Consider the following 20,239-nt stretch of genomic DNA (forward strand, 5'->3'; position numbering starts at 1 on the left):
TTCAATCTATAATTATAATTATTCGATATAAAATATTTCGATAAAATATCAAAATATGAATTATATTTTACCAGCTTCCATGATGGATTTTGGGGCCCTTTCATTTTCATCCATAATAGTTTTCCTACGGTTTCTTGCTTTCCAGGCATGATATACCTTCAATCTACGATGGAACTCGTGACGACAAGCCTATATTTAAGTCTATATTAATCTATTTATATTTTCATTAAGATAATAAATTGTAATAACAATAGATAGATAAGGATAGAAAAAAAAAAATTATGAGATCAAGAAAAGTTTTTCATTTTTAAGATATAAAATTTTCAAGATATAATCTTTTTAAATATAAAATCTCTAAACTTTTACAATGATGTTTTATTTTCTTGATCTTTTATAAAAGGAAAATAAGAAAATATTACGATAAACAACTCATACCTCCAATAATTCAATATCGCAAGAAGTATTAATAGCATCACGCAATTCAGAGTACTTCCATTTTGATAAGTCATATTTTTTATTGATCATAGCTGCTTGATGATTGCGAACTTGTTCCGATCTAATATCGAAGAAAAACCTATTAATTTTTATATTTTATATATTAAGTGAATGATTAAAAAGATAAGGGTTCTACAAAAGCGTTGCTATGAGGACTCGCTGTAAAGCTAATAGAAATTTTACATGTGAAATTAATCATGCAATTTATATTAATGATTCATAAGGTGTTAGTAATTTTTTTATTTTGTATAAATTAAATTAATATTATATATATATATTTTTTTTCTTATAATTTCTATTTTATATGTAATCTACAGTTATTATTAAAATTTGTTAGAACCAAAAGTATCCCTTTGAATCATTTCATATGTGTATACAGATCATGCATATTTGTATTATGTAGAAACAAAATTAGTGTTTTATTTGTTAACAGTTAGAAAGTTTTTAATGAAATAAGTGCATTGTATATATATATATATATATATATATATATATATAAATCACTCAGTTAGCCGTTAGTTCGTGCATTACCACGACAAAAGATTTGATACCTTATAAGCCTGTTGTTGTTCGTTGATGGTACTCGTACATCCGAACCACTATACATTTGCAAGAAAATAATATCTTACTTTGTCTTTTGATAAAGTTAAAAAAAAAAAAAAATAAAAAAGAATTCCCTAGTTAAGTAATATATTTACAAATATTACAGTCTCTATAGATCATTCATAGGCTATTCAATAGGCAATTGATGATTAAATCGCGATAATCTCAGAATCGCGAAAATAATAATAATAATAACAATAATAATAATAATAATAGTAATAATAATAATAATAAAGAAAACTTTCAAAACATACTTTCGAACAGGTGGTGGTGAATCTTCCACTTGTCCATTCGATTCTTGAGCTAATCGTACAGCCAATTCATGATCACGTCTTTCTTGTTCCAATAATTCACGATAGCGACATTTCTCGATAGCTTCCTTTTCTAATTGCGCCTATGTTATTGATTTTAAACATTGGCTTTGAATTAACTTGAATTTATGTTTGTAATAATTATTGAATTAATATGCTTATAAACTTACCTGAATGTCTGCAACAGCTTTTCGATCTTCAAATTCTTGCATCTTCCTCTGTTGCTCTTCAGCTTTTCTTCTAACTTCCATTCCCAATTTTTTCTTACGATTATCTTCGTCCTCCTTCTTTTTACGTTCTTCCTCCTCCTTCTTGTTCTTCTCAAGTTCTAATTCTTGTTGTATTTTTTTCAATCGTGCTTGTTCCTCCGCTATTTTCTCTTGCTTCACCGTATCTTGCAAGGATGCCATTTGCTTATTCATCTGATTTACCAAATTCGTGTAAATCGTATCTATTTCCGCTGCTTTTATTTTAGAATCCTCTTTAATACGGCGAATAGAACTTTCTAAGTCCAATTGCAATTGATTGATATCGGCAATGTATTTATCACGATTCTTTAATTGATTCGATATATCCTGGATTTTTATTAATTGCGATTGAAGGTTCTTTATCTTAACTAAACCTTTTATTCGCGGACGATGTTGTTTCTTCGCTATGAACATTCTCGCTGTTTTTTGAAGAATTATCAAATGATATCTACGATATATAATCTTGTTCTTTAATTTAATTACCGATAAAGCACAGAATTGCATTTTGTTCCATCTTGATCTAAGTAACCATTTCTTCACGTTAGCAACTAATTTTTGCAAATTCTCTGGATCTGATTTCATGATTTTATCAAATTCAGCAAATTTGCCAGGTTTAAAGAAAACCCGTGTTATACCGAATTTGAAATCTTTTTTGTTCAATTTCAAACTATGAAGTAAAGCTTCGCAAAAAAATCTTGGATCTAATTTTGCCAATTCTGGAGGTAAATAAGATTTATACATATTGTATAATTCTTGAAAGGTAACTCTACTGGGATAACCGTGTTCCATCAATTCTAATACAGACGTCATTCCCGAACAACGCAATTGACCTAAAATGCTGTTCCCGTCAAATTGATGTGCAACCATGTCATTATTAGGTTTTATGCATCGAATAAAATTTGTGCCCTGCAATAATGATTACAATTAATGAAGCAAAAAATGATAGAAATAATACAGGTTTAATTATCGTAATAAAATATACATAAATCTTACGTTACTCTTTAATTTACCCATGAGTTCACCCAATTGCGTTTTAAATTTACTACCGACGCTAATGAACGTTAATTTTCCTTTTTGGGAAGAATTATTGGCAAATTGCGTTCTAAGAAAATTATTATTGCTTTCTTGTATCAATGCTTCCAAGGAGGCATGTAATGCATCATTGTTTTTCTCGATAAATTGATTCTGCAAATATAAAATCGTTGAGATAATTGATTTACATTAAAATTAAATTTTTTAAATTAAAATGAGTATAAAAACTTTTAATGGTAATTAATTTTTTTTTTTTTTTAGAAACAATTTAACATATAAATATATTTTTTATTTAGACAATCATTTATTAGATATATTATTTAACTTGGACAATCAAAGATATAAAAAATTTATGTAATAATTTACCGTTTGATAACAAACACCACCAGCATAATGACGGATTACAAATCCTTCGTCATCTCTTAATTCTCTGTGCGCCTTTAAACGAGAACTTCGTGGTAAAGTGATACGGAAATGTCCGTTCCAAGCACGATGTACTTCGCTTGTAAAATGTGCAAAGCTATGAGTAGGTAACTTAGATTCTTCGTCTAACATTCTAAAGATACCATTGCTTTTGGATTCAATGAGATCTACCAAATATTAAAAGATACACCCAATAACAAATTATATATATATTTTTTTTTTTAATGAAAAATTTATAAATTATATCAAAAAATTAGAAAATCAATCAGAATTTACCTATACAATCTTGGTTGTCTACATAGGAAATTTTAGGAACGTTCAAAGATTCTCTAGCATAAAGATCCTGTTCATACTTCAAAATGCGTTCGTTGAAAAATTGTTGCAACTTCTCGTTACAGTAATTAATACAGAACTGTTCGAAACTATTAACTTTAAAATACTCTGTTGAAAAAAAAAAGAACAGTGCGATTAAAGATAAAGTTTTTTTTCTTTTTTTTTTTTTTTCAAGTTACAGAAGTATATGCGTCTATATATGTATTACCAAATCCTGCGATATCCAAAACACCAATGTAATAACTTGACGCCTTGAAAGGAATACTTTTGTTGATTCTAGCAACAATATGATCGAATAATTTGCTATAAATTGCTTTTGCTAAAGCATCTCTAGCGTTATTAGCTTCATAAACTTTCAAAGGCACCCTTAAACGTTTAAAATAGATATATTTAATTATTCTGTAATTATTGTATTCGTATTTATAGTAACATTACAATTAACTCACATAATAACAGTTCCTTTGATACCACCTCGACTAGTTTGCATGACCTTTGATACCAATGCTTGTCTAAGTTCTTCAGGATCAACTCCTAATAATTTAGCACTCATAAGAACAGCCTTCTCAGAATTTGGGCTTATTCTTGAACCACCTTTTGTATCTTCAGGATTATCTTCGAAAGTAATGTTACCAAGATGGAGTACTGCCGCTACCATCGTATAAATTTCCATTCGTTCGGCATCCGTCAATCCAAGACGAGTTAATGCCTAAATTAATAATAAATTTTAAAAACAAAGATTTTTAAAGAAATTCATACGTGTACCGAGACGAAATATTGCTTCGCTTTTGAGTAATATTAATTTTGTTGTTTACTAGCTTTTACTATAATTTCAAAAACAATTATTTCTGAAGAAGATTATATATATATATATATATATATATATATATATATATATATATATATATAAGTATCAACATTAAATTCTTGGTATGTTGGCTTTGAAAAATTTATGAGGAAAGAAATATTAACTTTCATTTATCCAAGCAGTATTTTACTTTCTGTTTTAATACATATCTAATCAATGACAAAAGAATAAAATGCGAGTTGTTTTTAAAGCTGAAAGATGTAAGCGATAAAGTTAAAAGAAAAATTTGCTGATAGATAATAATATACAATGAATGAAAAGAAAAATATTCAATTTACCGTTGCTCTTTCCTAGAATAACGAAACATCGGTGTTGGCAATACAAAAAGGGAAGAGATAGTAATCAAAAAATAATTCGATATTTATGAAAAAAAAAATATCAACGCTTAAAATTATGTATCATAGTCTTTTTTTTCTTTTTTTTTTTTTTATTGGCGATAAATTGAAAAAAAATTGCAGAAATAATATTAAGATACAATTTCCAATATTTAATATATTGTAATTATTGAAAATAGAACAGTGAAAATAATTCACAATTTCTCTGTATACATATTCTACCATTTTCACCATTTTAAGAATCAAACAATTATAGTCGACAATAAGGATAATTGTTAAATTAAATAAGATAATTTTATGACTGATTACCTGATCTATTGCATTGAATCCTTCAACGTCATCCAAGTATGGATCGGAAAGACTTCCTTTTTTCATTTGTTCAGAACTTTTTTGTGCATCGTTTAATTTCTTCTCAGACTCTGGACTACAAAAGTATTGCGTGGAACCATTCTTCAGATAATGAAAATCATCCGGCTTGGTAATACCTAATTTCGAACGTAACTCGGGCGGAGCACCGGCACACATCATATAGAAAACGTGATAATTTCTCTCATCCGGACTTTGCAAACATACTCTTGATTTTTCTAACAAATAATGGGATATATAACCACCAACTACTTGGCATTTCGCATCGAAATGCACTTCCATGAATTTACCAAATCGAGAACTATTATTGTTTCTTTTCGTTTTTGCGTTTCCAAAAGCTTCTAACACGGGATTGGCTAAAAAGAAAAAGAAAAAGAAAAAGATATTTTAATGTTCCTTAAAAAATAGTCATGAGTTATATGTTCCTTGGAAATGAATAATTTTTTTCAAATTTTGTTATTTGTTAATCGATACTTATACGTATATCAATTATAAATATATATTATTATTATTCTTAATTTTTGAAAGATGGTAATAAATCAAATTAATATAATATAATATAAGAATAATTATACAATTAGAATGCTTTTATACATGATTATATGTTTATATTTTATATTAATATTAAAAAAATATATTGCTCAATATTTATAGTTTTAATATCAATGTTCCTATTTATTAATTAACATCATCTGTTCTTATCATAATTACCATCAAGAATTTTTTGCTCGATCGGTCCAGCAGTAGATCCCCAAAGATCACAAAGATATCTAAGAAGATACTTCGTTGATTCAGTTTTACCAGCTCCAGATTCACCCGAAACAATAATACTTTGTGACTGTTTCAGTACTTTCATATCCCTGAATGCTTTGTCAGCTGTATGTGAAAATAATCTCTCAGTTTAGTAAATTCAATTTCAATATTAATATAATTTCAATTTAATTATTGTTTATTAAATGTTTACTTTCTATTATATAGATCATATTAAATTTCAAAATAAATATTAAAGACAAGATTATATCTATCTATCTATCTATATATATATACACACGCACACACACATACCAATTGCAAAAACATGTGGTGGTGTTTCGCCTAAAGATTTTCCTTTGTAAGTTTTTATGGTCTCTGGCGAATAAAGATTCTTAACTTGACAATAAGGATTAACAGCTATCAAGATATTAGCTACATACGTCTGTAACAATTAAAAATCGCTTAATTAGTATACACAGATAAGAAAAATTCTAATTTTGTAATGATAAATATGTACGAAACAAGTATTATGAAATTTTGAATGATTAAAGGGAATAATTTTTCAACATTAACAAGCGACTAATTAATTAATTAGTCTAAGTTAGCTTATACTTCCTGGGTATACTCACATATATCCTGTCCTTGAAATAACGAGTACGTATATTGTTTAGCAGAGTGGCCTCATTAAGGTACATCAATGCACCTGTAATCAAAAGAAATAATTGGGTGAAAGTGTATTTTCAAAAGAGCGAAAGTCTCCTCGTGAGAATCGAGCGTAACGTGCGCTTCTAACTAATTCTGATCAATGATAAACTCAACAAAGAGATTAAATACCTTCTAAGGTAAATCCATTATCTATATTCTATTAGCTACCCGTTGAATTATTAAAGTATTTTATACTTCACACATTTTTTACAAGCTTGTACTATATACGTGAGAAATAATATGTTCAATATTAAAATTGATATATATATATAATTTTTTAAAAGATAATTTATTAACATAATATATAAACAATTATTAACAAAATATATAAAAAATTATTGTATATATATTATCTTTATATTTTTATCATATTTGAAACAAATCAATAATACGTATTTAAATTTGTATAATTTTTTTTTTCAAAACATGACAGATCAAAAGAATCATTTTCTCTTGGATTTAAGTGAGTGTTCTTTAATTGATAAAAAAAATTTTTTTAAGAAAGTAATGTCATGATCAACTTACAATTATCTTCAACATCTTTGGTGTATTCTCCGGCAGGATAGACCTCGTCGAGAGGACAAGTGCGTTGTGGATATTTCAACTCGAGTGGCAAGATCAATGCATCCCCATCCAACATGTCCGTGAACTTTCCAATAATGAAGCCTTCCTGTGGGTCGCGGACCCATACCTGCTGATTCTCCATTTTTTCTTATCAAATCAAATAGAAAGTATAAATACGTTATTATAATGTTTATATTAATAAAATTGATATATATGTATAGTATATACGTAGATATATTGTATTTATATAAAATAAATATAATATATCTACGTATATACTACACATATATTGAATAGAAAATAAATGACATTACTTTTATTAGTTTATGACGATACACAACTATTTATTGACCAGTCTCAAAATAAAGTGCCTTATTTATTTATAAATGTTAAATATTATAATATTTATATTTATTATTACATTATATATTTATTAGTATAAATTATATTATCTATAATCTAACTCTGACACATTTTAAATGTTACAACATTTATATTTACTTTTACTTATACTATATATATATATATATATATATATATATATAATATTTATTTATTTATTTAGATATAAAATATTGAAAATTGTTCAACTGGAGTATATACATAGCAGCTATGTTCCAACATGCTATAACGCGAAATTTTTGCGTTCTTTTTCTCATAATTATTTCTTTTTAATATTAATACTAATGCAAATCTAATTAACGACTTGATTCTCAAGTCATTTCAAAATTCGCATTAATGATAACAAAATGTTGCTATCTACTAAGCAGTAATATCCCGAAGTGTCAATATTCCGTTTGCATTTCAGGCTAAATAAATAGTCAATAGTGGCTAATCTTTCCTCCATTCGGCAATCATATCTTTCCTGTTTTCCAACAGATAAAGAAGTCCAGTTATGATTATTTACCAAAGTGACCTTAATCCGTCTCCGTGTATAACTTTTAGAGATACGTAACATTCGTAGCTATTTTAATTTCGCTGGTTTACAAAATCATGTAATGTCCCTTCAGTATCATTCCAATCATCTTCTCATGGGATATAGCTAGATGGAATATTTATATATACATCCCGATCGCAAGTTAATATTATGCGCATTGAACACATTTACACAGTGATAGAGAAATCCATCGAACTGCATCTTCTTTGGCAGCTTTCCGTTCGACAATTCGCATATCTAAGTATGTAATTTCACGAAGAAGTCGAAACGTAGAAAAAATCTAGATTTTGTTTAAACTTTCTGATAGGTGTTAAGCCTCCAGTGATTGGCCAATCGATTGTAATTAATCTCTTCTAAGAAGCTTCTGACCTGAGTACGAAGTTACAAAAAGCTGATTGCATAAAAGATCGAGGATGATTATATCTTTTCCATTGACGATTCAAACATTCGCAATTTTATAGCGATCATGTAACTTCTCCGTCTAAATGATAGCGAAACTATTTGCGGATAACGTTTATCGAATAGAGATTAAACTTTGATAAAAAAAACGACATGACCTATTAGTTTTAACTTTTCGTAGGATCGAAAAAGATGAACGTATGCTTGGAAAGAAGAATTTTGATACAAATTGATTGGTGACGATAGAAGACAGGGAAGCTGGAAGAAAAATAAAATGATGATATCTGCATTGGAAGAATAAGATAGTGATACCTGTGGAGTAAAAAAGATAGTTGGATAGAATTGATTAAGATTAGAGCATAGAGTAAAGGAAAATAAAGATGATATTTAAAACGGATAACAAGGAAAGAGGGAAGAAGAGTTGTAAGGAAGAAAGGATGAGATCACTGAATATGAAAAGATTAATAAAAGAAAGGAAAATGAGAAGAATTCTGTTGGTTCGTGCAAAAAATCTCTAGCGCATATGTGACATTTTAATAAAACAATGTTTAATATTTATATATTATTTTCATTGTTATTCCTTTTTTTTTATCGTTTCAACAATTTTATGAATTGATTTCTATACAAAGTAAAAGGAAAAAAAAAATGTAAATATGATTCAACTGACAAAAAACATTGAAAGTTTATATTTAAGAAAGTTATGTTTTTTTTGCACATATCAAGTTCTTGCACGCACTCACAAAATTAATGAGAGAAGATATGTAAAAAAAAAAGAAAAAAAAAAATGAGAAAAAGGAAGAGAAGGAGGAAGAAATGTGAAAGAGTAACAATAGGGTCGAAATCATTAAATGAAAGGAAGAGAATGAGGATATAAAAAAGATGATAAAAAGTATGTAAGAGGAAGTTATAGAGGAGGGATAAAAGGATTGAGAAACAAAATGAGGAGAAAGGTGATCAGAAAGAAATATAAAAGAGAGAAAGGAGATATAAATTTAATATTAATAATAAATAAGTAGTGTGTGTGTGTGTGTGTGTGTGTGTGTGTGAGAGCTCGCGCGCGCGTGTGTGTTAGTGGATCAAGACTTATATGAAATCTATATGAAATCGTTTAAAAAATCGTTAAAAATATATATGAAATCGTTTATTACTGTATAACGCGGTGAATAAGACAATTGTAAGAGTTGTAGAATTGTATAAATAATATAATAAAGAATTGTATAAATAAATTTGTGTAAAAAAAAAAATTAATAAAAGCATTGCAAACCCAAAGGAGACGTGATTAAATATACATATTATGTATATATTGAAAATTCTGATATTACTTATTGGTCAATTATTGACATACATATATATATTTAATATATAGATTATTATTATTATTATTATTATTATTATTATTATTATTATTATTATTATATATTAATATATAAATATGAATATCAATTGATAATATATAGAAATGAAATGAAAAATAAAAAATTAGTGAAGTGAGCAATATATGTGTGTGCGTGTGTATGTATAATATATCTTGATGTTCTACTTAACGCATCGCCATGTACTTACAAAAGAAATTGTAAATATGTTGAGAATAATTAGCATAGATAGATCGGTACAGTCGAAACGGACAAGGAACGTGTATATGTAAGTAATGTAACAGTTTCGAAGTATAAAGTTCGTCTCTCCTAGGCACTGAGACTTTCTCCTCGAATGAAATGGAACTTTCTGGTGAAAGGGATGAATAGAGATCTCCGGATTCGATTTGATATTATCGCAAAAAATTGTAAATACATGATCCGCATTTATCTCGTTTTTTCTTTTTTAATAATAAATAACAAAAGAGATAAAGATAAATTTTTAATTTTAATTTTTAATTATCATTTTTATCACACCATGTCTTACTATTATCAATTTAAATTTTATATAATACATATCATTCGCCATTCTACAAAAATATATTTGTTATTTATTATTTATTATTTATTTATTATTATTTATTATTTATTTATTATTATTATTGTTATTATTATTATTATATTTTTATCACTATTATCGTTTCATTATATTTTATTTTATTTTTAAAGCTATGACAATGACGCACACTTTAAATCCTTTGTTATCGATGAACGAAGCTACAAAAGTGCACATTTCCAGCTTATAATCGATATGGATTAAACGTGGCGAACGTAATTCGAAGGCTACATGTAGCATTGCTTCATTTCTCTCTCTTTCTCTCTCTCTCTCTCTCGTTTTTTTCCCTTTCTTCAATAGATGTTAGAAAAAATATTTAATTAATTTGTCGTAAAAAAAATATTTCACATGTTTCTCTTCTTCACTTATCTCATGTTCATTGTTCAACAATCAGTAACAGAAAAGTGTCTGAATTTTCTCGTTTCTTTTTTCTTATCGCTTATCTCTCCTCGCGTTATCAAGATAAGCTCCCTAATTTCCTATAAAATGAATCATCGTCAACTTGTAGAGGAAAAGAAATAATGAATTTTCAATTAAACGATTGTAACGTTAGTTTCATTCTATGTAAATCAATTTTATTTTCCCCTGATAAAAATAAAATGAAAAATAAAAATATTACATATTGTGCGTAGAAATTAGAAAAGTTATAACGATATAACTTTATTATAATAAAAGGTCACACATTTTCGTTAACGCTATATATATATATATATATATAATCCAATATTGTTCAAACAGAGAGATTATTTCGCCATACATATGTATATACATTTTCTTATAAGAAATTAATCCTGCTAAAAAAAAAAAAAAAAAAAAAAAAAAAATTAATTAATTTAATATGAAATTTACTACATAACTTCCATCATATCAATTATTCTATAATAATTAATTCGTTACTATAACTATACTATGCCAAGGATAAAAATGAGATAAAAAGGATATATGTATGTGAACGTGTAACTTCTAAGTTAAAAATACATGTACACAAATTTTACAAATGTATTCAACTAATTTGTTTTATTTTTCCTCCTTTTTTTTTTTTTTTATCTTTCAAACATTATTTACTAGTTTCGAGAAAAATCGTTCGATCGTAAATAAAATTGCATGGAATTATGTCCGTTTTATTCATTTCGACAAGCCCTTCACAGTGTCGAATTACACATAGAAAACGTCACTGCATGATTAAAGGTAATTACGTACAACTGGTTGCATCGTCGTTGCGCATACAGAGACCGGCGCACCGTGACGAGATTTGGAAAAGTCTTATTGTAATCGTGCTCCACGAAGGAGAACGTTTATAGTAAATGATTTTAATCTTTCATGTGTTTTACGATAATATATATAAATAGTAAAAATTATTTGATATATATATATATTATCGGATGTATATATGAAAGATTAAAATATTTTGCAATATAAATTTAAAATAATTTTTTATTTACTGAATAAGAATCAATTTATTCAAAAAAAAAAAAATTAATAAGGTAAACAATTTCTTATATGATTACAATATTATAAAAATAATTGAGCGACATTTTTATTATGGTTAATTATATTAGTTTAAATAGAAACAAGACAAATGGAGCATAAAAAGAATTGATCTTACGTACGATAAACAGACGAAAATAATAAAAATGATTTCTTGAGGGAAATGAACCAGTTCTCATAAAAAAAAAAAAAGTATGTTGACTTTCATCTGATAATGATAACAATAATAATATCACGGACGAATTCACGCATACGATTATTTTCGTTGAAATTTCTATTCAACGTATTCCGTTGTCTATATGTACGTATGTATATACAGGATGATCTAAAAAATTCTTGGATGGATCAAAAGTTCTTCAGTGATTTTAAAAATCAATTATATTATATTACGAGAACAATTTTGAGCTCGTACTTAGGATTTTCTAATTTTACAATTCAGATTTGCAATTCGAAAAATAAATTTGTCTAAGAAGTCTCATAAAAGAATGATTGATTTTTTAAATTATCTAAGAACTTTAGGCCCGCCTAGAGAATTTTCGTTCACCCTGTATATATGTATATGTATGCATGTATACATATGGTCGATCAGGAAAGAACAAAATCGTCTCTTTCACTTCGCCGTTCTCTTCGCATCCCGTTAGAGATCTCGTAACGGTAAATGCAGCCGGTAGATCCTTGCATCGATCTTTGAATCTCGCTCTCGGATGGCAAATCTTACATGAGTTTCTCGATCGATCGCAAATCTATCGATTGAATGACAACAAATATTATCATATATATATATATATATATATATATATATATATATATATATTTATGTATAATATAAATTAATTTATATCGTAATTATCAACATCTTTAATGCATTTACTTTCAATAAAATATAATCTCAAAAGTAAAGAGAGAAGAAAAAAAATATTCTCTTGTCTTAGACACAAACATATGTAAAATAAATATTATTGAATTTTTTTTTATAGTAAATTTTTCTAAAATAAATTTATATATATATATATATATATATAATTATTAGTTATAATTATTTGTATATCCGTAGAAAAAATATGAATATATCTTTCTTTTCTATTTAAGTAATAATATTCTATAATTATTATATAATTTATTTATATTTATATATATATACTTTTCTTTTCACTTTAAGTATAAAAATTGTACAGATTTATTCGTGAAAAATTTTAAAAAGAAAAGGAATATAAAACAAATTTTTTTTTATCAAAAAATTCATACAGATTGTGTACACATAGACAAATTCAAAGAAAAAAAAAAGAAAAAAAAAAATAATAATAATAATAATAATAATAAAAATAATAATAATAATAATAATAATATAAACAATTCGTTTAATTCGTGTGTAATTCTTTAACGAGGAAAGAATAAAAGTATTAACAATATTTCATTAAAATGGAAAGAATGAAGTAGGAAAGGAAGCAAGAGAGGAAGCAGGAAACAGCAGGTGGAGTTCGGTACACAGGACAGGGAGATATGGATGAGTGCGTACACGCGTTCTTTCGACGAATTTTTAATGTTGGAAACGGACACGACATCGACGGTCGAACAAAAAATTTGGCGCCTAACATGACGGATGCACAAACGGATATGCGAAACAACTCGAGGGGGGAAAAGCTTGCGTGATCATCGAGACTTTATTTATGCTTGTTAAACATATTTGAAGAGCATTCAACTATAATAATAATAATAATAATAATAATAATAATAATAATAATAATAATAATAAAAATAAAAATGATAATAATAATAATAATAATAATAACAATGATGATGATGATGATGATGATAATGATGATGATGATGATGATAATTATGTTACATATAAAGAATACATTGAAGGAAAAGTATATTAGAAATTATAATTTTTAGAAAATTAGCTCACACCAGTAGTTATTAACAATATGAACGATTAGATTACGTTGATTAACATAAAATTAGAAATAAAAATGAAAGAAAATAAATTTCTAATTGTTTCTATTCTTTTATTTTTTATTTTTATTTTTTTATTTCTTTCTTCTTTTTTTTTTTTTTGCTTTCGGATCAGTCCCTTTCTCCAACTATAAATCCTTCAGAAATGTTTATATTAAATTTTGCAATAACATTTGTATTTTGATAAGAATAGATAAAGATGAACGAACGAAAATAAAAATTTAATCATTTATTTTAATTATTTGTTTTAATTATCACGATCGGTGCCTTATTTGCAATCATAATCATTCAGATATTTTTTTTTTTTTTTTAATAAATTTCAATTGCATCAATTTAGATAAAAATAGATTAAGAATAAAAAGAAATCAGATTATTTTTCAATTACCTATCAATGTTTTCTTTCGAATTATAATTTTTTAGAAATTTATATATAAAATCATTTTTCTGAATAAATAAAAATCATAGAAGACAACTTCATTCTTGCTTAAAAAAAAATAAAAGGATAGATATAGTGAACTTCTTCATTTTGAACTCGTGAGAGACCATAAAGATCCGTCTAAAATTATAATTTATAAACGACAATGTATATGTGTGTATGTGTGCGTGTATGAGAGAGTGGGTAGGTGCATGAATGCACTCATACACACACACACACACACACATATACATAGTGAAATTGCTACTTATCTTACGAAACAGTACGAGACGTGCATTTGGTCATCCCGTTATTAAATCATTATGACGGTCGATTTAGAAATATGACAAAAGATAATTAAGAAAATGAATTTTTATAAATCGGAAAAAAGAATAAATAAATCAAAATAAAAACAAAATAAGTTTAATTAAAAGTAAAGTTTCTTCAAGGGACAAATAATATATAAAAATATATTAGATTTAAATACGAATATAATTCGATCCAAAATGAAAGAACAAGCATTGAATTAGCTTTTAACATGCATAAGTAAAAGAACGTGTATGAAAATAATTTACATAACATAAATAAAAGAATAAATATCTTCCTCAGGTATGGAAATCACTTAAGATAGATAATACGAGTATGAAAATTAATAAATAAAACAATGAAATCACATTGTCAAGGTCAACATTCAACTAAACAAAACATATATATATGTTTATATCTCAGAAATATTTGACCTATGTTTTCTAAGACTTCTTTACTCAGTATAATACATTCTACGCATTGCATAAATTATGAATGTTTTTTTGAACACCCTGTGTGTGTGTGTGTGTGTGTGTGTGTATGTATAAAATAATTTCTATATGTATATATATAATATAATATATATATGTGTGTATATATATATATATATGTGTGTGTGTGTGTGTGTGTGTATATAAAATAATTTCTATTAAACTTCGATTGGCTCGTCAAGAAACTAATAATTATTTACGAACGTGAGCATAAAGTCGCGAGATAATCTTTGATAAAAAGTTTAATTGAACTGGATATATATATATATATATATATATATATATATATATATATAGAGAGAGAGAGAGAGAGAGAGAGAGAGAGAGAGAGAGAGAGAGAGAGATAGAAAGAGCAGAGAAGATAAGAACCTGATCTGCAAGGATCTTTCTAACGGTGGGCTGGATCGGAAGCGAGGCCAACATGAGTCACGTTGTCGATCTTCGTCTCACGATATATATCGAGAGAAAGAGAGAGAGAGAGAGAGAGAGAGAGAGAAAGAGAGTAAGAGAGAGAGAGACGAATTCCTGCTTTACGTGCGAACAAACGAATGATCCTTTTCCGTATGTTCTTGCATAAGATACTACATGAAACGACGAATGGCCGTCATCATGGTACCGGTATGAAATACCAGACGATGCTAACGATTTTCGAACAGCGACCAAAGTTCTGCCACCTTTTATTAACTTCTAAAAATACACGTTATAGTTGCTGTCATCACCTTCATAAAAATAGTCCCCCCCCCCCATTACACTAATCGGGTCAATTCGTTGGATCGTTTCGTATTAATTACAGTCATTAATGTGTTTGTTAACGTAAAATAGATTTTACGTAATCGCGTCATTTTTATATACTGACATATGATAAATATATAAATTAATTATTATATAAATAAATATATATATATATAAAATATTATTTGACTATATTATGTAACATTTTTACATTATAATTTCTACAGATATATGGCAAATAATATATTATTATAAATTTGTTTTATCATAGTATTATATAATACATCAAGTAAGATATATTGGTATAATATATTAATCAAATATATTAAATATAGGGTGAACCAAAAGTTCTTGGATTTTTAAAATTATAATTCATAGAATACGATATTTTATCGCCCTTATCTTTATATATTCGTCTTCTTCTTCTTATTCTTCTTCTTCTTTGGCAAAATGATCTTTTATAAAATAGAAAACGTTTGATTATATATGACGGCCATATAAGTAACCCGTCCCACACTCAATCTAATCACTCATAACGCGTTCGATGATGGAGACCGTGTGAAGGTTGTTTTAATTAATACATAGAACGAACACTGCAAAATGATCCCATCGTACGTGATATCGAATCAATTAGCCTACGTACATATTCATATCCTTATTTTATTCACGTAATAACAATAATAATAATAATCCATATTATTATTTATACATTGAAATTTTCAATAAAAAAATTTAGAAGAAAATTATTTTAAAAGTTAGATAAAGATAAATGTTATTAATGAACAATAAAAAAAAAAAAAAAAAAAAAAAAAAAAAATTACATTTTACTAGAACGAAAAAATAAAACTAATTAAATGCACGTATACTATGATTAAAAACGAATCATTAATTTTCATTAATAATTTAATTAATATTATTATATTCATATATTAATTATATAAACGTGTATGTATTTGTATATGATAATGTTAAAAAAATATATTTAATATTATATTATTAAATGTATAAAACATGTGTATAAATTGGAATAAGATAAATCGTATTAATAAATAATTAAAACAACAAAAAAATTAACAAAGCGAAACGCGCAAAATTAAACCAAAAAATTCAACCTAAATACGTGTATTATGATTAGAAATATATATCATTAATTTTTAGTAATAACTTTATAAAAAAAAATTTCAATATATATATATATATATTATATTAATTAATTGTATAATACTTTATTATTATATTTTATTTGTCCTTTCTTTCTTTTTTGTTTCTTCTTTTTTTTTTTTTTAATCGATCTAACTCATTAAAGATTTTATTTATATGCAGATATGAAATTTTGTCTTTCCTTTTTGTCACTTTTCATGATTTTTCTTTTCTTTTTTTTTGCAGATTTTAGGTTAGGTTCTTCCTTTTGTTCTTCCTCTTCAATCGAAACTAAACTGACTTACGAAATATAGTAAGCTAAAATGAAGGGAAATATAGAGGAGTGTATTCGAGCTAATTCGCACGCATCGCCTTCTCTAAGTTCGTGCACCTGTGAGCTTCGTTCCACTCTCGTAATTCTCAACTAAATAAAAGAAGTATCGTTTCGTGACTGACCTCTTCTTCTTCTTTCTTCCTTTCTTCAGTCATCTTCTCTACTCTTTCTAATTTCTTTTTTTTTTCTTTTTTCTTTTTCGTAGATACATACTACATATATACATACATATACACGTATGTACATAAGGACGAAAGCAGAAACCGAGAACTTAACCTAACAACGTACGCTTATACGTAAAATAAAAATCACATATATACTTTATATATTATAAACATTCCATAACAATTTCAAAAGACCATTATGTAAACAGCATTATATAAAGCATTGAATTATTTTTATAAAGATAATTTAATATCACGAAATAAATTTCATATATATATATATGTATATATAATGTACACATTCTATATATTTTATTTTAGATATTATTTCATTGTAACAATTCTACAGATTCTATTTATTGATATTTCATTGATCATTTATTAAAACGAGAATTTAATGTAACTGATGTAAAAAAAAAAAAAAAAAAGTTTATATATACTTTTCTTTTTGTACACCCTATCTATTATTATAAATATTATTTCATTATAATAATTCCAAATCATTGTATCGAAATTATTCATTATTTTCGAAACAAAATAATTTAATCTAAAAGATCGTACGAACAAAATTTTATATAAAAATTATATAATTTTTATATTTTTTATATAATAATATAAAATTTTATATATTTTATAAATTTTATATATGTATATGTATATATATATATATATATATATATATATATATATATATTGTTTAAACCAAAATTGTCTTACACATTTATTATTTCATTATAATGCAATAGAAACCGTAATTACGATTAGAATGTATGAACTAGTTTCCACAAGCCAATCTACGGGACCTCTTACAAAATTCCACTAACTTGTTCCACGGTTGAAACGTACTCGTTACTGGACACGTTGAAACGTTATCGTTATATATACAGTTACTAATTCAGCATTTCATACAATCTCTTTGCATATATTTTGTAAAGACATTTTTCTTTTTCATTTATATTCGGAGATAATGTCTTATCGAACGAAAAATTATGATAATAATGTTGCGAGACAAAAATTAATACGAAGTAATTTAGTCTTTTTTTTTTCTTTTTCTTTTTTCTTTTTTTTTTTTTTAATCTTAACCAAAAAAAAAATATTTTAAATATCTTCTTCCGATAAGTCATTGATGCATCGTAAATATTTTTATACGATCGAAAAAGATGATAATGTATAGTAACAAAATGAATGAACACAAATATGGCCGCTAACACATAATACATACATATGTTACGATAGATCGAATTCTAATTTTCGATAACAAGAATAGGATACATATCAATGACTTTTTATATACTTACATATAACGAAATAATCGATAAAAGTTCGTGTAATCTCTGATCGTAATAGTTTATTAAATATTTTTCGATGAATTAAGAAACACACTATCTCCATTATCAATTATCATGTCAGTACTGTGTAAAAAAAAAAAAAAAAAGAAGATAAAAAAAACAACTAAAGTCAAAACGCATATAGAAGAGAAAAAATTATAACGACAAATAATATGTTTTATTATATATTAATTACAGATTAAGATTAATTAAAATTAAGAAAAAAAAAAGAAAAAAAAAATGAAAAAGAAAAAAGACATTATAAATATTTTAACAAAATGTTAAACGTTTGTAAGGTTAAGTTTTTTCGTATGAATTTTTTTTTTTTTTTTTTTTTTTTTTTTTTTTTTTTTTTTTTTTTCGCATTAAAAACATTTCAATCGAATCGAAAGGAAAGTGATACAATTAAACGTAATCAGTTAAAAAAAACCTTTTAGATAATTTTTTATTGAATTTTATCAGACCGGCATTTTCTTCAAGCAAATACCATTTACCAGAGATAGCAAGAGAATTAGCTTGCATTAGCGACGACGACACAACGGCGGTGAAGCCGTATGTTCGACATTGGTATGGAAAAGAAATAGTATTTGGATATTGTTTTTCTAGTAACTTCGAGGATAATCGATAAGCCTAATATATACATATATATATATATATTTATATATACACACAAACATATATATATATGTATATATATATATATATACATACACATATATATATTTGGAATAGATAAAAAATAAATGACGATTAATTGTCGAATAAAAGAACTTATTAAAATAAAAGTAAAAAATACTTTCGAAACTATACGTAAAAAAACAAATTGACTTCCGTTTTATATGTTGTACTTATTACCGACTATTTTAAATTTATTTATAAGTATTGTATATATATATATATTACTTATTTAAAGTTTCAAGTAAATCAGTGTCGAATTAACAATGAAATAAAATAACTTGTTTGTTAAACTTACATCGTTAGTGAATTCGTTGATCGTGCTTCAAAACATACACGACGAACTTCTAAATCACAGTAGATTAATACGAGTGGTATACATATACGTTTATATCAGATATAATTAAGAAAAAGAAAAAAAAAAAAAAGAAAAAGTAATCAATTACACAAAAGAATAAAGAGAATACTAAATACCGTACCGCACGGCACGGGGACCGACACGCAACTGTCGATGTGATTCGTAAAGTCAACTTCCTTCGTTCGGTAATCTTCGTGCGTTTTCGTCTTTCTTACTCGGCAAATGGATGATCGTTTGTTGGAAACGGTATCCTGTAAAAATCGACGTGAAAATATGATCGAGTTGACGTTCGAAATAAATCCTTTAGAAATTTTCTTCAATTATAGACTTCGGAAATAAATTATTATTATAAATGTATGAATTATCATGTGCAATTTTATGATATAATCGTTTAAACGACAGACCGATCCACGAATACGTGACATGAATACTAGTACGTTTGGTCCTATATATTTATATAAGGTGTACAGAAAGTTTATAATTTATTATTTTCCAATGCCAATGATATTTTAAAA

At 26.1% G+C, this 20,239-nt stretch overlaps 1 protein-coding gene across 3 annotated transcripts in view; it reads right to left on the reverse strand.

Annotated features, from left to right (window-relative positions):
* jar (Myosin heavy chain 95F jaguar) overlaps positions 1–19,821 on the reverse strand; it is a 20,516-nt gene extending 695 nt beyond the window's left edge. Inside the window, exons 1-16 of one of the 3 annotated variants that reach the window (XM_035875907.2) lie at positions 9,933–10,088; positions 6,995–7,180; positions 6,394–6,467; positions 6,077–6,206; positions 5,723–5,887; positions 4,955–5,367; positions 3,892–4,151; positions 3,654–3,811; positions 3,389–3,553; positions 3,056–3,279; positions 2,651–2,842; positions 1,580–2,563; positions 1,353–1,492; positions 1,047–1,094; positions 436–556; positions 72–189 (exon numbers count right to left, since the gene is read on the reverse strand). In XM_035875907.2, the coding sequence (XP_035731800.1) occupies positions 72–189; positions 436–556; positions 1,047–1,094; positions 1,353–1,492; positions 1,580–2,563; positions 2,651–2,842; positions 3,056–3,279; positions 3,389–3,553; positions 3,654–3,811; positions 3,892–4,151; positions 4,955–5,367; positions 5,723–5,887; positions 6,077–6,206; positions 6,394–6,467; positions 6,995–7,175 (3,373 nt within the window). In that variant the 5' untranslated portion in view covers positions 7,176–7,180; positions 9,933–10,088. Of the gene's footprint in view, positions 1–71; positions 190–435; positions 557–1,046; positions 1,095–1,352; positions 1,493–1,579; positions 2,564–2,650; positions 2,843–3,055; positions 3,280–3,388; positions 3,554–3,653; positions 3,812–3,891; positions 4,152–4,954; positions 5,368–5,722; positions 5,888–6,076; positions 6,207–6,393; positions 6,468–6,994; positions 7,181–9,932; positions 10,089–19,664 lie in introns of those variants that run through there. The other 2 variants (XM_035875904.2, XM_085656729.1) reach the window with 2 other exon arrangements.
* Positions 19,822–20,239: the final 418 nt, after the last annotated feature.

The sequence above is a fragment of the Vespa mandarinia genome, chromosome 4 (assembly GCF_050613455.1).
Source record: "Vespa mandarinia isolate Hongniang chromosome 4, ASM5061345v1, whole genome shotgun sequence".
Classification (NCBI taxonomy): Eukaryota; Metazoa; Arthropoda; class Insecta; order Hymenoptera; family Vespidae; genus Vespa; species Vespa mandarinia.